The sequence below is a fragment of the Propithecus coquereli genome, unplaced genomic scaffold (assembly GCF_000956105.1).
Source record: "Propithecus coquereli isolate 6110/MARCELLA unplaced genomic scaffold, Pcoq_1.0 Scaffold1, whole genome shotgun sequence".
NCBI classification, from domain to species: Eukaryota; Metazoa; Chordata; class Mammalia; order Primates; family Indriidae; genus Propithecus; species Propithecus coquereli.
The window spans coordinates 574426-595670 of record NW_012133857.1 but is presented as its reverse complement, the minus strand read 5'-3'; the positions used below and the strand labels follow the sequence as shown (position 1 = coordinate 595670).

Sequence of the window (21245 nt, the reverse complement as noted above, 5' to 3'; positions counted from 1 at the left end):
ATCTAGATATACAGGTACAAGAAGCTCAACGGACCCCAGGGAGATTCAATGCAAATAGGAAGACACTACGTCACGCAGTCATCAGATTGACCAAAATAGCCACTAAAGAGGCCCTTCTATGAGCTGTAAGGCAAAAGAAACAAGTAACATAAAAAGAAAAGCCCATCAGAATAACTCCAGATTTCTCAACTGAAACCCTACAAGCAAGAAGAGACTGGGACCCATTCTCACTCTTCTGAAACAGAATAATGCCCAGCCTAGAATCCTGAACCCTGCAAAACTAAGTTTCATATATGAAGGAGAAATAAAGACATTCTCAGATAAGCAAAGACTGAAGGAATTCACCAAGACAAGACCAGCTCCCCAAGAAGTACTCAAAACAGAATTACACAAGGATCAGCACAATAAACACTCTTGAATGTGAAACCACTCAAAAGTTAAAGATCAAAGGCTAGATTCCACAATGGCTCAAGACAGAAAACAAAGCAACAAAATGCAATCCAATAGAATGAACAGTAATTCACCCCACTTATTGGTTCTCTCGATAAATGTGAATGGTTTGAACTCCCCTCTCAAGAGATATATACTGGCCGAATGGATAAAAAAAAAACAAGCCAAGCATCTACTGTCTCCAAGAAACGCATCTAACCTGCAAGGATGCATTTAGACTCAAAGTAAAGGGGTGGAAAACAACATTTCAAGCAAATGGAAGCCAAAGGAAGCCTGGTGTGGCAGACAACTTGGTTTTTAAATCAACAAAAGTAATGAAAGACAAAGGGGGTCCTTATATAATGGTGAAGGGTACAGTTCAACAAGAAGACATAACAATTCTAAATATGTATGCACTCAACTTAGGTGCACCCAGATTCATAAAGCAAACTCTACTTGATCTAAACAAATTGATAGACAGCAACACCATTATAGTTGGAGAATTCAACACCCCACTGACAGCACAGGACAAATCCTCCAAGCAGAAAGTTAACAAAGAAATAATGGACTTAAACAGAACTCTAGAACAAATGGGCTTGGACATTCTACCCCAAAACCACTGAATACACGTTCTTCTCATCAGCTCATGGGACATTCTCTAAGACTGACCATATTCTAGGACACAAAGCATGTCTCAAAAAATTTAAAAAAATAGAAATCATACCATGCATGTTCTCAGATCACAGTGCAATAAAAACAGAAATCAACCCCAATAGCAACTCTCATCTCTACACAAAGTCATGGAAATTAAACAACTTTCTGCTGAACGATTCCTTCTTAAATGAGGAAGTAAAGATGGAAATCAAAAGATTCTTTGACCTAAATGACAAAGGTGACACAAGTTATTAAAATCTGTGGGACACAGCCAAAGCAGTCCTGAGAGGAAAGTTTATTTCCATAAATGCATATATCCAAAAGTCAAATAGATCACAAATAGACAACCCAATGAATCGACTCAAGGAACTGGAAAAAGAAGATCAGACCAACCCCAAACCCAGCAGAAGAAGGGAAATTAGTAAGATCAAATCAGAACTGAATGAAATTGACAACAGGGAAACTATACGGAAGATTAATAAAACAAAAAGTTGGTTCTTTGAAAAAATAAACAAAATTGACACATCTTTGGCTAAACTAACGAAAAACAGAAAAGAAAAATCCCTGATAAGCTCCATCAGGAACAAAAAAGGAGGAGTTACAACTGATGCTGTGGAGATTGAAGATATAATTTATGAATATTACAAACACCTTTATGCACACAAACTGAAAAATGTGAAGGAAATGGACAAATTTTTAGAAACGCACAGCTTCCCTAGGCTCAACCAGGAAGAAATTGAATTCCTGAACAGACCAGTATCAAGGACTGAAATTGAAACAGCAATAAAAAACATTCCAAAAAAGAAAAGTCCCGGACCAGATGGTTTCACACCCGAATTTTACCACACCTACAAAGAAGAACTGGTGCCTATCCTGCAGAAATTATTCCACAGCATCGAGAAGGATGGATTCCTCCCCAACACATTTTATGAAGCCAACATAACCCTGATACCAAAACCAGGAAAGGACGCAACAAAAAAGGAAAACTACAGACCAATATCCCTTATGAATATAGATGCAAAAATTCTCAACAAAATTCTAGCTACTGGAATCCAGGTGCTTATTAAGAAAATAATCCATCATGACCAAGTGGGCTTCATTCCAGAGATGCAGGGATGGTTCAACATATGCAAATCTATAAACTTAATCCACCACATAAACAGAAGCAAAGACAAAAACCGTATGATTCTCTCAATAGACGCAGAAAAAGCATTTGACAAAATTCAACACCCTTTTATGACAAGAACGCTTAACAAAATAGGCATAGATGGGCCTTACCTAAAAATTATACAAGCCATTTATGACAAACCCACAGCCAACATCATACTGAGTGGGGAAAAATTGAAAGCATTCCCACTTAGAACTGGAACAAGACAAGGTTGCCCACTATCTCCATTTCTATTCAACATAGTGCTGGAAGTCCTGGCCACAGCAATCAGGCAAGAGAGTGGGATTAAAGGCATACGAATGGGAACAGAAGAGATCAAACTCTCACTATTTGCTGATGACATGATATTATATCTAGAAACCCCATGGATTCAACCAACAGGCTCCTGGAATTGATAAATGAATTCAGTAAAGTCTCAGGATATAAAATCAATACACACAAATCAGAGGCTTTCATATATGCCAACAGCAGTCATACTGAGAACCAAATCAAAGACTCAATTTTCTTCACAATAGCAACAAAGAAAATAAAGTATCTAGGAATATATTTAACTAAGGAGGTAAAAGACCTCTACAGGGAGAATTAAGAAACATTGAGGAAGGAAATAGCAGAGGACGTAAATAGGTGGAAAACCATACCATGCTCGTCGGTCGGCAGAATCAACATCGTTAAGATGTCTATACTACCCAAATTGATCTACAGATTCAATGCAATCCCTATTAAAATACCAACATCATTCTTCACAGATGTAGAAAAATTAATTTTACGCTCTGTATGGAAACAGAGAAGACCTCGCATAGCAAAAACAATTCTAGGCAATAAAAATAAAATGGGAGGTATCAACTTACCAGACTTCAAACTTTATTATAAGGCTGTAGTAATCAAAACAGCTTGGTACTGGCACAAAAATAGAGCCATTGACCAGTGGAACAGAACTGAGAACCCAGATATAAAACCATCCTCATATAGCCACCTAATCTTTGACAAAGCAGATAAAAACATACAGTGGGGAAAAGAATCCTTATTCAATAAATGGTGCTGGGAAAACTGGATAGCCACATGTAGAAGACTGAAGCAGGATCCACACCTTTCACCTCTCACAAAAATCAACTCACGCTGGGTAACAGATTTAAACCTAAGGAGTGAAACTATTAGAATTCTAGAGCAAGATGTTGGAAATGCTCTTCTAGATATTGGCCTAGGCAAAGAATTTATGAAGAAGACCCCAAAGGCAATCACAGCAACAACCAAAATAAATAAATGGGACCTGATCATATTAAAAAGCTTCTGCACAGCCAAAGAAACTGTCACAATAGGAAACAGACAACCTACAGAATAGGAGAAAATTTTTGCATGCTAGAAATCCGATAAAGGGCTGATAACCAGAATCTACTTAGAACTCAGGAAAATCAACAAGAAAAAATCAAACGACCCTATCAAAAAGTGGGCAAAGGACATGAACAGAAACTTTTCAAAAGAAGACAGAATAATGGCCAAAAAACATATGAAAAAATGCTCAACATCTCTAATCATCAGGGAAATGCAAATTAAAATCACAATGAGATATCACCTATCTCCAGTGAGACTGGCCTTTATCAAAAAGTCCCAAAACAATAAATGTTGGCATGCATGTGCAGAGATAGGAACACTCATGCACTGTTGGTGGGACTGCAAACTAGTGCAACCTCTGTGGAAAGCAATGTGGAGATACCTTAAAGAGATACAAGTAGAGCTTCCATTTGATCCAGCAATCCCATTACTGGGCATCTACCCAAAAGAACAAATGATACTCTATGAAAAAGACACCTGCACCCGAATGTTTATAGCTGCACAATTCACAATTGCAAAGATGTGGAAACAACCCAAGTGTCCATCAATACATGAGTGGATTAATAAAATGTGGTATATGTATACCATGGAGTACTATTCAGCTTTAAGAAACAATGGTGATATAGCACCTCTTGTATACTCCTGGATAGAGCTGGAACGCATTCTACTGAGTGAGGTATCCCAAGAATGGAAAGACAAGCACCACATGTACTCACCATCAAATTGGTATTAACTGATCAACACATAAGTGCACGTATAAGAATAACATCTATTGGATGTTGGGCATGCGGCAGGGGGAAGGGGGGAGGAGGGAGGAGGGGACGGGTATATGCATACACAAAGAGTGCAATGCGCACCACCCGAAGGATGGACATATTTGAACCTCGGACTTAAGCGGGGAGGGGTGGCTAGGGCAACATATGTAACCTAAACATCTGTACCCCCATAATATGCTGAAAAAAAAAAACTCTATGGCAGCAGTCCCCAACCTTTTTTGACACTAGGGACTGTTTTCATGGAAGACAATTTTTCTATGGACTAAGGAGTGGTGGGGATGGTTTTAGGATGATTCAAGCACATTACATTTATTGTGCACTTTATTATTATTACATTGTAATATATAATGAAATAATTATACAACTCACCATGGGTTAGGGATCCCTGATCTATGGCATCTTAGAGCATTTATAGACATTCTGGTTGTGACAGCCAGAGACAGATGATGATAACAGGTCATAGAGATGCATGAAACATTAAGTTTAGATCAGATAAATCTTAGGAGAGGTGCCTGGGAGGGTGAGTGTCCCATGCAGAGAGGCCTCACTGAATCACAGGTCAAGTGTCTCTGGGGAGGGCAGTTTTTATGTGAAATTAAGAGGTATACCTTGTCTTAGAGAGAAAAGACTGAGAAAATGTGAGAAATAGCTGTCTTTGAACTGGGATGTATCTGGAAGGAGAACTGGAAAGAGCCAGGATTTCCTGGCTTCTTCCCGTTGTTTGAGCCAAACATTTCTATGTGTTGACTAATATGTTATCTATTATTATATTGTGGAAAGGTTAAGGAGAGGGGGCACATGGGAAGAGTCAAGGAGCATGAGGCCAAGAAGGTGGTCTTTGAGCAGAAAAGTAAACTGATCCCTGGGTGTGGGCAAGGTGAGGCTAACCCTTAGTGGCCCAAGGCACTTTGGGTTTCCTTTTGGAGGCTGCTTGACTCCCAACAGCCGTACCCTCATGAGGCATGTAGGTGGAATCCCTCACACTGCAGTGCCTGAGGCGGCCCTGCCCAGGACTACCAGGGACAAACCAAGGGAGGAAGAGGACAATTACAGAGGTTCTGTGAGGTGAGTCAGAGCCACTGCCGGAGCTGCCCTTCTTTGTTCTCTGGGCCAGGGAGGTGCCGAAGCGGAGGGTCTCGTAGACAGGGTCTACCTTATTGCCACAGGCTGCAACAGAAGAGAAAGCTCATCTGAGAAAGCTCATCTGAGAGAACCCAGCCAACCACCTACCACCTCTGCTGGGTTCACGGCACGCAAGACATAGGTTCTGTGCAGCAGACCCCAGCCCCCGGGAGGAGGGGGCTTTCTGTGGTCAAGCTTTCCTCACAGATGTGCCCCCAACTGCAGTGTGCTCCCATTCACCAGGTCCCCACATTGCACCCAGCATTTCCAAGGAAGACTCTGCTCCCAAACTCTTTCTGATTGGTTGCTTTTCTTCTTTTGTCCATCTCCTGGACTCCAATTTCAAGGTTCTTCCCAGAGACCAGCATTATTTCCTCTAATGGGAAGCTCTGCTCACCAAGGTACAAAGCCTTGAGACACAAGATTTGCAGGAGGAGGCAATTGTTTTAGAAAGAATTTGTCATCACCAGGCCTTATGAATTTCGAACTGAAAGCTTTCTAATCTACAATTATTTCTAGTTTAAAACTTTCCCCCTCCAAAAGGTAAATATAGATGTAGAGATTTTTAGGAGAGAAAAAAATAATAGAAGTAAACCAAAAGATATTGTTAAAGAAGAGATTTGAGCCAGAAATATCAATAAATATAAGGGCATTTTGTTTGGTCCTCATTAAAGAAGAATATATTCACTAAGTTTCTACTAAGTCTTGGTCTATAATCTATATTTATTTTTTACAAAAATTATGAAAAGCAATGATTGCTGTTCTCTTTATTAAGGCCTGACAAGTTGAGTAACTTGTTTAAAGACACACAGCTGGTCAAGAGAAAGCTGGGTTTGAACCCCATCTGTGGGATGATATGCTCCATGCAGTTTCCACTCTGCCATGCTGCTGATGGTTGGGACAGCAGATCGATAGCCTTTGGGACTTAGGTGTTCCTTAAGCTTCATTAAGGAAATGATGAAAATTCCTGGAGAATTTAGTCTACTTTATGTTTTTCCTCCAGCAAAACAAACAACCATAACCTAAACTGCCACTAAGCAAACACACAAAGATACCCCACTTTTTGCAGCCCTGGGAGGATAGCAGCCAATCATGCTGATTTTGGGGCTCAAAACCCAGCTCAAGCCATCCATGTCCCAACTCACCGATGGGCATAACTTCTTTAATGCATCCAAACTGTTCATGAATGAGCAAGGGGGAGCTGTAGTAACGCCGGAACCCCTTTGGCTGGAGAGAGAATATGAAAGAGAAGGGGTTAATGTCACTGATGAGATGAAGAAAACCACACAAGGGCCCTAATGATAAGATCAGTTTGTTTCTCCAGGGGCATCAGCTTGTCTCCCATTAAGAAGTCGACATCCTATAATTCTATAATTTAACCCTGGCAGGGGCACTGGGGGAGGAAGCTATAGGTGGCAATAAGCTAGTTACACTCCATCGGAAAATAAGCTCTTGGCCCTGGCCTTCCCAGTCCCATGTGTCCTCTCGCAGTGCACAGCAGCCTCCTTTGCATCCCAGATCCTCATTGTCTGCCAGATAGAAATGGATTGCCGTGCATTATCTTGCCACAATTTGTCACTGTGGTCTATTAAAATCATAAAAGGCCTGGGCATGGCAAAGCAGACCTCAGAGGTAGGCCTAGAGGGCCTTGTATATCTGAAGAGTTTTACCCAGAATCATCTGCTCAGTGTTCTTGATTCTATTCTCTTTTTCTGAATTCTCCTCCTGTGGGTCTTGTGGGAATCACCATTGGAAAAGGAGAAGGGGACCAGGTGAGTTTGAGAGAAGAGATACTGCAAATCAGAGTAGGAGGATGAACTAAGCACCTGGACTTACTATACCCCAGTGTTAGATGGGAACTTAGTGGCACGGTCCCCACTAGAATCCCAGAATTCTCTCCAATGTCCTTGGCAAGCACATCTTCCTTGTTTGAACACTGTGATGGGAGGGTGGGTAGAAGCATTTGCTAACTGTAGAGGCAGGTCTTTGATGACATTATCTTTGATTGTTAAGACTTGGTATCCACTGATCCTAAGTCTTTTCCCTGGAGCCACAAAGGATAATAGGATCACTCTTCTGTGTGACAGGGCTAAATTCTTTTGAAGACAGCTGTTAAAGTCCTGTCTAATTATTCCCTAGAGTAGACGTTTTTTATACTACAATTGGTTCTACAATTCTTTGGCCAACCTAGTTTAAAATACCCTCAAGTGTGCCCTGGGTTGCTTTTGATCAATGTGTGGCACCAGGACTGACGCCCATGCTCCTGAGATGGTATGATCAGCCCAGAATGGGCCAGGACTGTCCAATGTCTCTTGATTAGGGAAAAATGATTCCATTAAAGTGGTGCAGATATTTATTACTCACTTCGCTTTTGTGGGGGCTTAGCTCTAGTCCTCTCTAAACACCTTCTGAGCTGACGACCGACTGCCCTGGTTTGCCTGGGGCTGAGGGGGTTCCTGAGATGCATGACTTTCATTTTCAAAACCCGAACAGTCCCAGAATGTGGGACTTTCAGTGCTAAAGCTGAGAAAGTGCCAACCCGGGAGAAGTTGGTCACTCTACTAAGGGCCCAAACTCTTTTTCAATGTGGGACATTTGCCTGTTAGGTTGACAAGGCTGTTCCTCTGCTCCATCATTTTGCCAATTAGGAAGCCAAGCTGGAAGGCCAGTTCTGGGGTGCCTTCCTCAGGGTTGCAGGGAAGGACTTTGGAGGGAGTGATCTCTTTGGGGCAGGTAGGTGCCCTAGGCAGCGAGTTCTGGGGCTCCCTCCTGGCACAAGCCCTTACCAGCTTGCCCATGCACCGCTGGGGTGCCAGGCCATCTGTGCACTTGTGGTGGATGCTCATCTTACAGGCTTTGCAGCGCAGTCCATGCTTAGCGTTTGTTCCTGTCAGGCACATGGCAAACTTTGGTTAGGATACAACCTGCCCTTCACTGGTGACTAATATGAAATCACTGAAAAAGGTTATTCCTAAAACATGGTAATTCTATCCTATGACCTTTTCATGAAGCTTTCAAAATGGAAAACATATTATGGTAGATTCTTTTGCCTTCTCCCACATTTTCTACCTAAGGTATATGCTCTTGTGTCTTCCCATATCTTTCCTGTTCATTACTCCAACAAATCTAAGCCTCCTTCACTTTTTTGTTTTCTTAATTCAAACTAGTAAATTCCATTTTCTTTGCTCTTCATATAAGTCACCCATTTCTGCTTTTCTGTGTTTTACTGAGTAGTGAAATCCTAAAATTTCACCCATTTTCTCCTTTCTATCACAGGGTCTGAGTGGTTGGACAAACTCTCAGGAAAATGGCTGAAAAAGAGGGAACAGCAGGATCTGTGTGGGAGTAGGGCTGATTGTTTTCTAAAGTAGGGGAGAGGGGATGCAAACAGACACCGAGCCCTGCCTGGGGGAAGAGGAAGAGGAGGTGGGCGGCAATGACATTGCTGCTGCAGTGAGTCAGTTAACTTTTGGGGACAGGGTGCCGTCATGGGGCAGAGGAGGAGAAAAGAGGCTGAGAGCCATCCTGGCAGCTGCCCTGCTGCACTAAGGCCCAAGGCAAGAGCACTAGAGAGGCACTGGGAGAGGCAGACAAGAGGGTGGGGTGCGGGAGCTTCAGGGAGATGGCAGTGGTGTTCAGAAGGTCACTGGATGGAGGCTAGGAGAGGATGCTAAAGTGGGATGTTTTCTGTCTCCATTTAGTCCAGGACAAGAGTGTGCAGGACAAGAGGTGCCATCCACTCTGACATACCAAAGTGAGATGGTAGGCCCCCTGGCAGGCCTCAAAAAGGGGCACCAAAATGGACTTTGCCACTCTTAGATGACCAAGCATCTGAAGTATATTAGAAAATATGAAGAAAGGTGTGATAGTGGAGAGAGGATTTCCTTGTAGAGGCACTATCAGTCTCACCCCTCCTCCTCCACCATGATGAAAAGGATGGGGGTGCTTTGTTGTCTCCTCAGTCCTACTGAGAGGGTCTTCAGGGAGACTATTAATGTTTTAAAAGCTTGGTCTATATCCTCTGAAGTCTGTGGGACATGTGGCTATGGCCACACCCATACTTGGGCAAGTCTAAAGGTGAGAGCTATGGGGGACCTGTGGTCCTGTCAGCCTACTGATGAGGTGACTGTGTGGGCAAGCCTGCTCTCTGAAGTCTTGTCAGGAAGAGGGTGTTTGAGTAAAACAAGTGTGTGATTCCTGTGGATCAGATATGGATTATGTAAGCTGCTGTCCAAGATGACCACCTGGAGAGGCAGTAGGATTCTAACAAAGTCAGTCTCTTTAGAGTGGAGATACAGAGATGAGTATGTCCACATAGTGTGAGATATGAAGTCAGAGCTACACAGCTGACTATAGCCCCCAAATGAGGACATCCTAAGATTATATGCAAAATCTACCCTCTTCTCTACCATTGCCTCCCCTTCCTAGCCACCCTCATCCCTTCATCTGTTTTTGCCCTCCTCCAACCCAATGTGTGTGCAGTGGCCAGAGCAATGTTTTAAAAATGTAATTGAATCTCCTCTTTTTCTTGCTTAAACATCTTCTAACAAGTTTTCTCTGCCTTTATGACATCATATAAAATGCTCACCATGGTTCATTTGTCTGCTTTGGTGGGGCCCACCTGTGACTTTATCTCATGCCAACCTCTCTGGTTTACTCTGCTTGAGCCACATGGCTTTCTTGTAGCTCCTTGAATACACAAGCTCTTCAATTCCTCGGGGTCTTCACACGTGCTGCTTCCTAGGCCCAGAATGCCCTTTCTGTCACTCTTCACTTGGCTGGTGACCCCTCCACTTTTGGATCTCTTGTCATTTCTTCAATGAAGCTTTCTTGAAAACATTTCCCCTCCTCTGTCTAAATTATCCTTTTTCTATTGTTCTTTTTCACAGCACTCTGGTTATCTTTCATAGAATTTATCACAATTATTATTAATTTGAGAGTTTGTTTTTGTTTGTCTTTTCCTCTAGACAGTGAACTCAATGAGACTAAGGACCATGTCTGCTCATTTGACACTGTATACCCAGCTCTGAGCATGATACCTGATAAATGTACATTAAATAAATTAATGAATAAATTCTTCCATAGTCACACATGCACTAAAGCAATGGTGACTGGTTTGAAGTAATTCATTGAAGTTGATTCATCAATAGTGTAGAAATATTACTCAAGAGCTGAAAGGGGACTTGAATCTGTTTGTGTTATTTCATTTTAAAGATGAGAACCCTAAGGGCCCAAGGGGTAGAATGATTTGCCCCAGGTCAGAAGAGGTCCTGCTTAGTTTCACTCTTTCACTGCTTGGTCCAAACATTTCTTCCCTTTATTTGGTTTGTTTAACATACATGAAGACGAAGTTGGGGTTAATTAGACAATAAAATAAGGGAGTGCAAGAACTTGACATGCTGCTGGGAAAAGCCAATGGGCAAACCCTTGAATGGGAAAAAAGAAACTTTTTATCACCTGAAAACTGCCTACAGAAATGCATCATTTAACACAAAGCGTGTCTGCTGTTATAATCACAGGCAAAAAAATCAAAGTGACACATAAATACACCATAAACTATTGGACATGTGCATTTGTTCATAAATATAAGTTGGAGAGTCCCTTTTCCTTTTTGAGAATAACCGATTATCTGAAAGACTGCTATGCTTTCAAAAGACTGGACTTTGAAAGCAATTACTTATTTTTGTTTTCAAACTAGAGAATCCTATTTGTGCCCTGTGTGGGAATGTAAGTGAAATCTTCAAAGAGGAAAACTATTTCATTGTGTGCTAGACTCTGAAATAGCATCATTGGATATTAAAGTATATTTTCCTTCAGAAGCAAACACCACGATTTCAGTTTTCCTTGTCTATTCTCATATACTCTACCATTTTGTATGAGTCAGACTACCAGCAATTATTTGGTTTTAGATGTTCCAATTTCTACTCAGGAATAACAAGAATGATTGAAGAGGAAAACTTGAATTCTGTGGCTCAGATAATAGTTCAAAGGAATAATTCACATCACAGGAGTGGCATTTAGTTTATTGTAGCAAGATACAGAGAAGCCAAGGTCTGACTTGTTTTATTACTAGTGACCTCCATCAGAAAGGCATTGCTGCATGTGACCCTTATGCCTGAGCAGAGTGGGAGAAACATTGCTTTCTATTTGAATCTGTCTTAGGCTGGCTCTTTAAAGTTAAGAAAACTACTAATATTCCTGCAGCTGCAGCTATCTCATCATCAAATGGGAATAGTACTACCTACTCTCAGCATTGCTAATAAAATAGTGTCATAGTATATGCAAAGGGGTTTCATGAGTTTAAATACCCTTAAACAAAGATGTCACTGGACTTTGGGTACATGATGGTGAACTGGCCACATGAATTTCCCACTTCGTCATACCAAAAGCCCACCAAAATTACAGTCCAGGAAAAAAAAACACTGGTATAAACTTGAAAGAACAAGGTTACTGGGAGGAGTAGCAAAAGTAGAAGAGAGTTTAACATATATTTGGAAGATGGAAGGCCAGTGAAGATATGATAAGCAATTTAGCGCAAGACAGGAAGATTGGATTTCTTAACAGCAACTTGGAAACTAGAAGGCCGTGGAGGAAAACTCAATGGAAATCAAGCAAGGATGGGGAGGGGATGGGCAAAAACTCACCTAATGGGTACAATGCACACTATCTGGGTGATAGGCACACTTTTAAACCTGACTCAAGCATTATAAAAGCAATCCTTGTAACCAAAAACATTTGTACCCCCATAATACTTTGAAATTAAAAAAAAAAGCAGCTGTTGAGTTTAAAAATTCTAATGATTTTCAACTCAGAATTTTATATGTAGCCAAATTATTAACACGTATGGAGATAGAATAAAGATATTCTCCAACCTTTGGGGATTCAAAATATTTACTTTACACATATCCTTTCTTAGAAAACTACTAGAGAAAGTGACTCAGAAAAATAAGCGAATAAATCAAGAAAGAGGAAAATATCAAATCCACTACAAAATAGAAGAACTGATACACGGGAGAGGTAAATAATACCTCCCCATGATAACTTTGCAATACCCTGACACTGGAGCTTCAAGATAAAGTAAGGCACTAGACTTGGAAAAAGTAGCACTTAAAAGTTGATTGAGGCCAGGCGTGGTGGTTCATGCCTGTAATCCTAGCACTCTGGGAGGCCGAGGTGGGGCGATTGCAGGAGCGAGACCCCGTCTCTACTATAAATAGGAAGAAATTGGCCAAACAACTAAAAAAAATAGAAAAAATTAGCCGGGCATGGTGGCACGTGCCTGTGGTCCCAGCTGCTCGGGAGGCTGAGGCACAAGGATCACTTGAGCCCAGGAGTGAGAGGTTGCTGTGAGCTAGGCTGACGCCACAGCACTCCAGCCCGGGCAACAGAGCAAGACTCTGTCTCAAAAAAAAAAAAAAAAAGTTTATTGAAGCTTTTGAAGTTTCAACATTATAATAGATATGGCATTTGACAAATCTATGAAAGCATTAGAGAAAACAATTATAGGTGCATTAAAAGTTTAGGAAGTGAAAAGGCCATTTCTAAACTGAGGAAAAATAACATCTGTGTAAGACTGTAAGAAATGTAATCATAGTACAATACTTGAATCAAAAGTTAATGATAGTCACAATAGTGCATAAATTGACCATGTAAGTAATTATGAAATTGTGATATAACTATTTGGGAAGATGGGAGCAAGGGACCAAAAATTATGATATAACTCTTTTTGGAAAGCAAGATCAAGGAAGAAAGAAACAAGGGGTGGTGCTGGAGGTGTGAGAGATGAATCTTCATCTTCCGTAATTGGAAGCCAACAAATGTTTCATTAATCAATAAGTAGCAGAAGCACAGCATTTAGAAATATTGAAATAAATGACAGAAGAAACAATTGAAGAGGACGAAAGTATTTGCCTTTCAGAAGGGAGTCTGGGGTGAGACAGTTTTTCAGTATCATCTGCCTTTTAATTATTTTCACGTACTACTGTGATAAAAAGCATGTAAAAAAAATGTCTTTTGTTTTTTTGGATAGATGCCCAGTAATGGGATTGCTGGATCGAATGGTACTTCTACTTGTATCTCTTTAAGGTATCTCCATATTGCTTTCCACAGAGGTTGCACTAGTTTGCAGTCCCACCAGCAGTGTATGAGTGTTCCTATCTCTCCACATCCACGCCAACATTTATTGTTTTGGGACTTTTTGATAAAGGCCAGTCTCACTGGAGATAAGTGATATCTCATTGTGGTTTTAATTTGCATTTCCCTCATGATTAGAGATGTTGAGCATTTTTTCATATGTTTTTTGGCCATTATTCTATCTTCTTTCTAAACATCTGTACTCCCATAATATGCTGAAATAATAAAAATAAAAAAAAGCAGAAAAAAAAAATGAAGTCTCTGGAAACAGAGTCAAGTCATCCCTTTGGAATGATGTGGCTCTTGGTATATGGAGATGCTGGGAAAACATGGGGTCAGTTCATCACATAAGTCATCAGTTTTTCCATGGGCATTTGCAGTTCTGGGCTAAATCGAGGACAGTTTTGTGAGTTACAGTTGAAAATTATTAAGAATGTTAGTCATAATGTTCAAATGGAGTTTGTAATGAATCAGTGCAAGCCAATACAACGCTGATTAGTGTTAGGCACTCGATTATTTTATAAGCATGGTTTTTACCACCATGAGTAGGATAAGCAAGCTGTCTGTCAATAGAGAACCAAATGTTGAAGTTCTAGAGCAAGAGAAGTCTACATACACATGCTAGGAGAAAAATTGCAGTTTTTCTCAATGCTGGCGGCTGAATCCACTACATTGGATGGCATCCTTCTGTTGTTATTGTTGTTGTTGTTTTAATGAAATTGATTACATATATCTGTAAAACAATTGGCTAGACTAATTTTAGTAAGATTTTGTTATGGAGGCATTTCTTAATCCTTAGCCAAATTTCATATAATGTCAGAGTTAAAACAGAGTAAAGCAATGTTTTACAATTGAGATCACTGAACTACAGAAATAATTTAGAGAATGAGTAAAAAATAAATTTATATAAGAAAAGAAATGTAATCATAGTATAGTATTTGAATCAACAGTGAATAAGTTATAATTATTATAATTAGTTTGCTTCCAGATTTTACAACTATAGAATTACTTCTATAAATTATTTGATTAAAATTAATGTAAATTAGACAATGAGAAAGACTCTTTACTACAATTTAGGGAAAAACTTCAAAAGCTCTATAACTAAATATATAAAAATATGAATATTTATAAATATATCCATAAATATTTCTTAGATTATGTAAAATAGCTATAGATGATTCAAAGGTAAATACAAGCAAGATAGTCCAAAGACATTCCCGGCCCCTGTTCTTAAAGGTTTAGCTACTGGACTCCCCTCAACCTCCACCAGTACAGTGCCAGGCTGGGAGTGGAGGGATGCCTGGATTGTATGGTCACCCAGGAGTTTGGAGAGTTCTAGGTCCCAACAGACTAGCATGAAGTCACATTAGAACATTGGTATGAGAAGCAAGACTAGCTGTGTCAGAGTCCATACATAAAGATCTGCAGGCAGGAATGCAGATGTGGAGGGATGCCTGCTTTGAGAGTGTGCAGAGCCCAGAGAGGGCCAAATGCCCAAGTCACAGAGGGGTCTCAAAGCTGGAGAAATGAGGACAAAATCAATGAATAAGTTTTGGTGCCTGGATGGACCAGGGCTAGGGACCAGGCAAACAGGAGTAAAGATGGCAGTGTTAGTACTTTTAAATGAAAGGCTATAGTAAAATTGCTTCTAGATAATAAAAACAGGCGTAATAACGCAGCTAGCCCTATTCATGGGCAGTTTACCCTTGAATAGACACTAACACAAAGAATGACACAGAATTACATGGGAATCAGCTAAAGCAGCTTTCCACGATGGGATCCCTGCCTACTTTCCTCACTTCATTTTCAACAGGAAACCCTGGGCTTGTCCTTTACATTATCAGATCATCTCTGGTTCCTGACAAAGGTGACTGGATCGTGCCTCTTGAGGGCTACTCACACTGCCTCCCCTTCCTTACTGCTAAACAGCTTCTCACCTGCTATGAACCACTTCTAAGTATTAATACTTTCCAAAGCCTCCAGCACACAAAGCTTCCCTCCTTCCACAACTACAGAAGCCACCACTCTCTTCTGTCCCCTCACTGTTCCCAGAGCACCTGTCATGACAAGATGTCTTCTCCTTTACTATATGGAACTTGATAGGGAACGGTGGTTTATTCACCTCTGGATCCCCTGTGGTCAGTAAAGTGCTTGGCACATAGTACATTGTTGGCCTCCAGGAAAGATCAGCCTACCCAGGCCTGGACCAGACAAGTGTCCAGGCTAAGTGAATACTGGGTATTTACGCCACTAATACCATGGAAAGAGCCAGCCTGCTTTAGGGGGCCCCTTGGCTCCTGGGGCCTGTGTGGTCACCAGGTTCAAGCCTGTCTGCAGATACCTGTGTATGGACTCCCACCCAGTTGGTCTTACTTCTCATATGAATGTTCTAATGTGACTGCATCCTAATTTGTTGGGACTTAGAACTCTCCAAGCTGCTGGGTGACCCTACAATCCGGGCCAGATACAGCTCCATCAGATGCCGGGCTGATCTAGGAAGCTATCTGAAAGCTGATTCTGGGAATCACTCCCTCTGTCTCTGCTACTGGGTCCTCATACCCTCCTTGAAGCAGATGTTGACAATTATCTGGACAACAACCAAGTTAGCTGTGCCCCTTGACTTTTGTGATTTTGCTTGTGGACTTCTCCCCACTAACAGCTTACACTGGCCTCTGCTTCCTCCTTGCGGTGTGAGTTCTTGCCATGCCTCTCCATGCCTTGTTATGCTGAGAGATGCTTCATATTTCTATTATTGCTTTTATCTCAGATATATAACCCAGAAGTGCTTGGCATTCATACCTAAACGTACCTAATTATAGGAGTGTGTAAGCATAACAATTTAGCCATAGTTTCGTGCACTGATTCAATGCAAAAGCAACTGACTTAACACATATAAATGATGGCCTGAATGATCACACGTGAAATCTTGATTTCCACAATCAAAGGAATACATTTTACATCTTTATTGCCACTATTGAAACCTATGGCTTCAAAATCTAAATAATCACAGAATGATTTGAAGTAGTCAATGCTCCATAGTAGAAATTAAAAACAATACATAACATGGGATATATTTTTATTACTTTCTCACGCTACTTCTCTTTGATGTGAAGTAATGATATGGATACAATTTATAAGAGTCTGAAATAACATAAAACTAGATAGCCAAATGGGGCCACTGGGTGCTATTCTTCCCCTTCTCATATGGACAAAGGGTAATTTGAAAGAAAAAGGAGTTTGTCAGTGAATATACAAACATACACACATACGCACACATATCTAAGAAGAAAGAACATTGTATTAGAAATCAGAAACTTGAATTCTTATCCTGAATCTGCAGGAAGGAATTAAAAATTATTGAGCTCTTGTGCACTGTTAGGCAATTTCCTGGACATTTCCTCATTTTATTAATAAATTAACATTATCTTTTACATAGAAAATATTATTTTAACTAGGGGAGGTAGGGATAACTGGAAATAATGAACAAATGTTGAGTTGGGATGAGTATGTAACTCACTAGCTGTGGAGCTCAATATTGGAACTTTTCTCTCCTCTTATGATCTCAACAGTGTGTGAGACAGGGATTTTCATCCCTTCATTTTTACAGGTAGTGAACTCAGGCCCAAGGATACACAGCTAGTGAGACAGGACGAGGGTCTGTGTCTACACAGCTCTGAAGTCCAGCTCTTTTCCCTTTTCCTCCCTGTCTCTGCCAGCCATCTGCTCATCGGCAGATCTCTATCCTGATCTGGTCTAAATTTTTCCACTGAAATTAAAAAGGTAAAATTAAAAGGACGTTTGTGGCCCTCTCAACTCTGATTGTCTATGATAGTGATAAAATAAAAACACAGGTATGTAACCAATGGTCAATGAGAAGTAGCAAGAGTTTCCAGGCACCAAAAGTTTTCCTGAGAGATTCTGGGGCTACAATTATCCTGCAACTATCCCTCTTTGGAAGAGGCATTCTGATCACATTTATGGTGGGTTACAATAGTTGACAAATGTGAATAGGAATTTTCAGGATGAGCCAGCCACCATAGAGATGCAGGTCCCTGTAACAGATTCGTATGAGGAATTATAGACTCTACAGCCCAGTGGAGGCCTTTGAAAACATGCAGCATGAAATGTGGGAAATAGAGTTTTTCCCATTGCATATGCCGTTGCCAAGCCCTCTAAGCTGGTGATTACATACATGGTTAGAAACACATTGGGAGTTGAGTCTGCAAACTCACTAGCCAATGTAAGTGTATGTTGCTGTTTCTAGTTTTGTTACACCCTATTAAGGGACTTACTCTTTTGTTTTGAAAAGGATATTGATGAATAGTCCTTCTTTAATGAAAACAATGTTCTCATCTCCGTTGATTCTCTTAAAAGGAAGAGTGGAGTCAGAGTGGAAAAGTACAAATGTAAGAATATAAAAATAAAAAAGTAGAACAGCTATTTTAGAAATTGTTGAATCTTCTAGGTGTACATATTTAATAGTATTATATTTGGATGTTCATGTCTGGATACATGTGTATGTATACATATGTATAATTTATGAAGGCTCCATGGTGGGGTGGAAAAGTCATACCTAAGGCATCAACAGATTTAGCCCTGAGACTTTGGACAAGGCACTTGATCTCTGAGCCTCAGTCTCCCCATTTGAGAAAATGTGTCATGAACACAAAATGGGAAAATGAAGGGGCAATCTCTTTAGAAAGCGTAATTCACCATGGAAAAGTAAGTGGTGAGATGGCTAGAGGTGTATCATCTGCATCTCCCAATAGTGACTTTCCCTGAGGTCACGATTTCCAGGTTCTTTGGCTGAACTGGACATGCCAGACTCAGGATGTGATTAGGCGTGACTTCTGATAAAGCACGAGTCCACACATAGCTCTCTGCTGTCCTGTGTGTCCTACTTCCAAATGCCTCACTTATGTCTTAATTTACAAACAAGTAAATTGATCTTTGCTTGATAAAAGTTTACTTCAAATACAAAACTAGGCAGTAAGTGTGAAATTTTTTGCACTGAATAAAGCATTCTGGCAAGATCAGGCTCTGGGGAGAGATCATTTTCAGCCAGTCATTTTTGATAGCATTTCAAATGAGAGATTTTGATACAGACCAAGACCTCTGATTCTTATATGTCAAAAAACATTGATTTTGGAGCCACACACCCCTGGACTCAGAGCCTGGCTCCAATATCTCCCCTCAAAAGTGTATGAAGGACAAAAAGAAAACTTCAATAGCCTAGTAACTGAGGATGAAATTGAAAAAAAAATTGTTTCAAGGCCCCCTCCCTGCCAAAAGATACCTTACCTAGATAATTATAAGGATGAGTTTTTATCAAATCATTAAGAAGAAAGAATTGCCTTGCTATTAATATTAAGTTGCACAAGATAACAGAAATCCTCTAAATTAATTTGTAAGCTGCATTAAAAATGAAGCCAAAATTTGCCAAAGCAAAGAAGGAAAACTGCAGATCGGTCTTACTAATGAATATAAACGCAAGATTTCTAAATGAATTGTTAGCAAAACAAAGCCCATCTTGTACAGAAAGAAGAGTCATATGACCTTGTCAAGTTTTCTCCAGGAATGCAAGCATGGTTTTTCATGAGAAATGATTCTCTATCTTATATAAATAGACTTATCATTCCAACTTAAACCATTAATAAATGTGAGCTAGAAGGATTCTTTCCTAATATAATAAAGGATACACATCTGAAAGGAAATTCTATGATACCTAAGAAGGAAACATTAGAAGCTCTTCCTCATCATCCATCAAAACTGCTCTCATCAAGGTTACCAGATACTACCATCCACCCAGCTAAACACAATGGTCAAAGTTCTTCCCACAACTGATCTACCAACTGCATTTGACAAGGATGATCATTCTCTCCTCCTTAATATGTTTTCTTTTTTCACTTCCAAGACAACATATTTTCCTGCCTTACCCCTACACACTAGCCACTCCTTCCCAGTCCCTTTGCTGATTCCTCCTCTTCTACCCAACTTCTTAACATTAGAGGGCCGCAGGGCTCAGTCCTACATCCACTTCTCTGTCTATTCTTACTCCCTTGTTCATATCAAAAGGTCTATGCCTTCCAATGTTGTGTATAAGTGATGACTCCAATATCATTTCTCTAATCTAGACAAGACTCTCAAACTCAAGACCGACTTACACATCTGACTACTTGATATTTTTTGCTTGCCTGTTGAATAAACATTTCAAATTGAACATGTCTAAAACTGAATTTTCTCCCAATGCATACCCCAGAATCTACTCAACCTACAATGACAGTTTCCCTATCTCACCTGACAGCAGTGCCATTCTTCAAGTAGCTTGGGCTAGAAACCTTGGAAGCACCCCTGTCTCCTATTCCCACACAGCCCACACGCAGAAAATAATGTTGGATACTTCCTTCAAAATATATCAACGATCTTGCCCCTTCTCTGTTCTACCTGCTGTATCTTGATCTCTTACCTGAATTATCGTAATAGCTTCCTAACAGGTTCTCCTTGCTTCAATTCTCACCCCCATCCCCCATCAAAGTCTGTTTTTCACATAGCAGCCATAATGACCTTTTGCAAATATAATCAAAGTCCTGTAGTCTACAGAGTAAACACCAAAGTCCTTGCAATGGCCTATGGAGTTGCATAAGATCTCTGTGCTTCACCACTGTTTGCTCCGCCTTCACTCTGCTCCAGCAGCACACTGGTTATTTGGCTGCTGCTTAAACACACCAGGTGTGCTCCTGCTTTGGGTTTTGCTCTAGCTGTTCCATTCACTTGCAATGCTCTTTCCCCTGAGTTCCTTCACCTTCTGTAAATTTTACCCAGATCCTACCTTCTCAACAATGTTCACTCTGACCACCTCACTTGATACTGCAACCTGCTCCCTGTCTCTGCACTTCTGACCTTTCTCACTCTGCTGCACATTTTTCTTCTTTCTATATTACTTATCACCTTAGGAAATCTGTGTATCTATCTATCCATCTATCGCCATCCATCCATCCATCATCTCCCTAAAATGCCAACTCTATGAGAGCAAAGACCTTTGTCTGGCTTCTTCACTGATGTGTCTCAAGTGCTTAGAACAGAGCCTGTACAGAAGAGATACTCCATAAATGTTTGTTGAACGAATTACTACGTAAGTTTGAAAGAAAGCAAAGATGCTTGGTATCAGTAATACTCAGTATGCTTATTAAATAAGAAAAATATTTATTGAAGAGATGCCAATTTTCTCCAAATGGTTCTGAAAATTTACCAGAATTCCAATTGAAATCTCAATGGGATTTGGGTGGGACTTCACAAAATTATTCTAAAATTAATCTTGAAAAGTACATGTATGAGAATAGCAAAACATTGTTTTTATTTATTTATTTATTATTCCAGGGTTTTGTGAGGGTACAAACATTGTAGTTACACTTTATGTCTTTGCCTCACCCAAATGCGGGTTAAAGTCATGCCCTTCCCTCCCTTTAGTGCTCCCCGTGTCCTTAGTTGTAGATTTGCCCCCCAATCCCCCTAATCCCTAGAGAGTATTTCTGCCATGTGATCAACCTAGTGTTGATCAGTTAGTACCAATTTGATGGTGAGTACAAATGGATCCCGTTCTTCTGCTCTTTTGGTGCCCCACTTTGGATAATGGG

General features: G+C 40.4%; 1 protein-coding gene across 2 annotated transcripts in view; it reads right to left on the bottom strand.

Annotated features, from left to right (window-relative positions):
* Positions 1–21245, bottom strand: part of STAC (SH3 and cysteine rich domain) — a 161555-nt gene that overhangs the window by 46224 nt on the left and 94086 nt on the right. The window contains exons 3-5 of one of the 2 annotated variants that reach the window (XM_012650672.1): positions 8265–8365; positions 6624–6705; positions 5408–5523 (exon numbers count right to left, since the gene is read on the bottom strand). In XM_012650672.1, the coding sequence (XP_012506126.1) occupies positions 5408–5523; positions 6624–6705; positions 8265–8365 (299 nt within the window). The remainder of the gene's footprint in view (positions 1–5407; positions 5524–6623; positions 6706–8264; positions 8366–21245) is intronic. The other variant, XM_012650737.1, reaches the window with a different exon arrangement.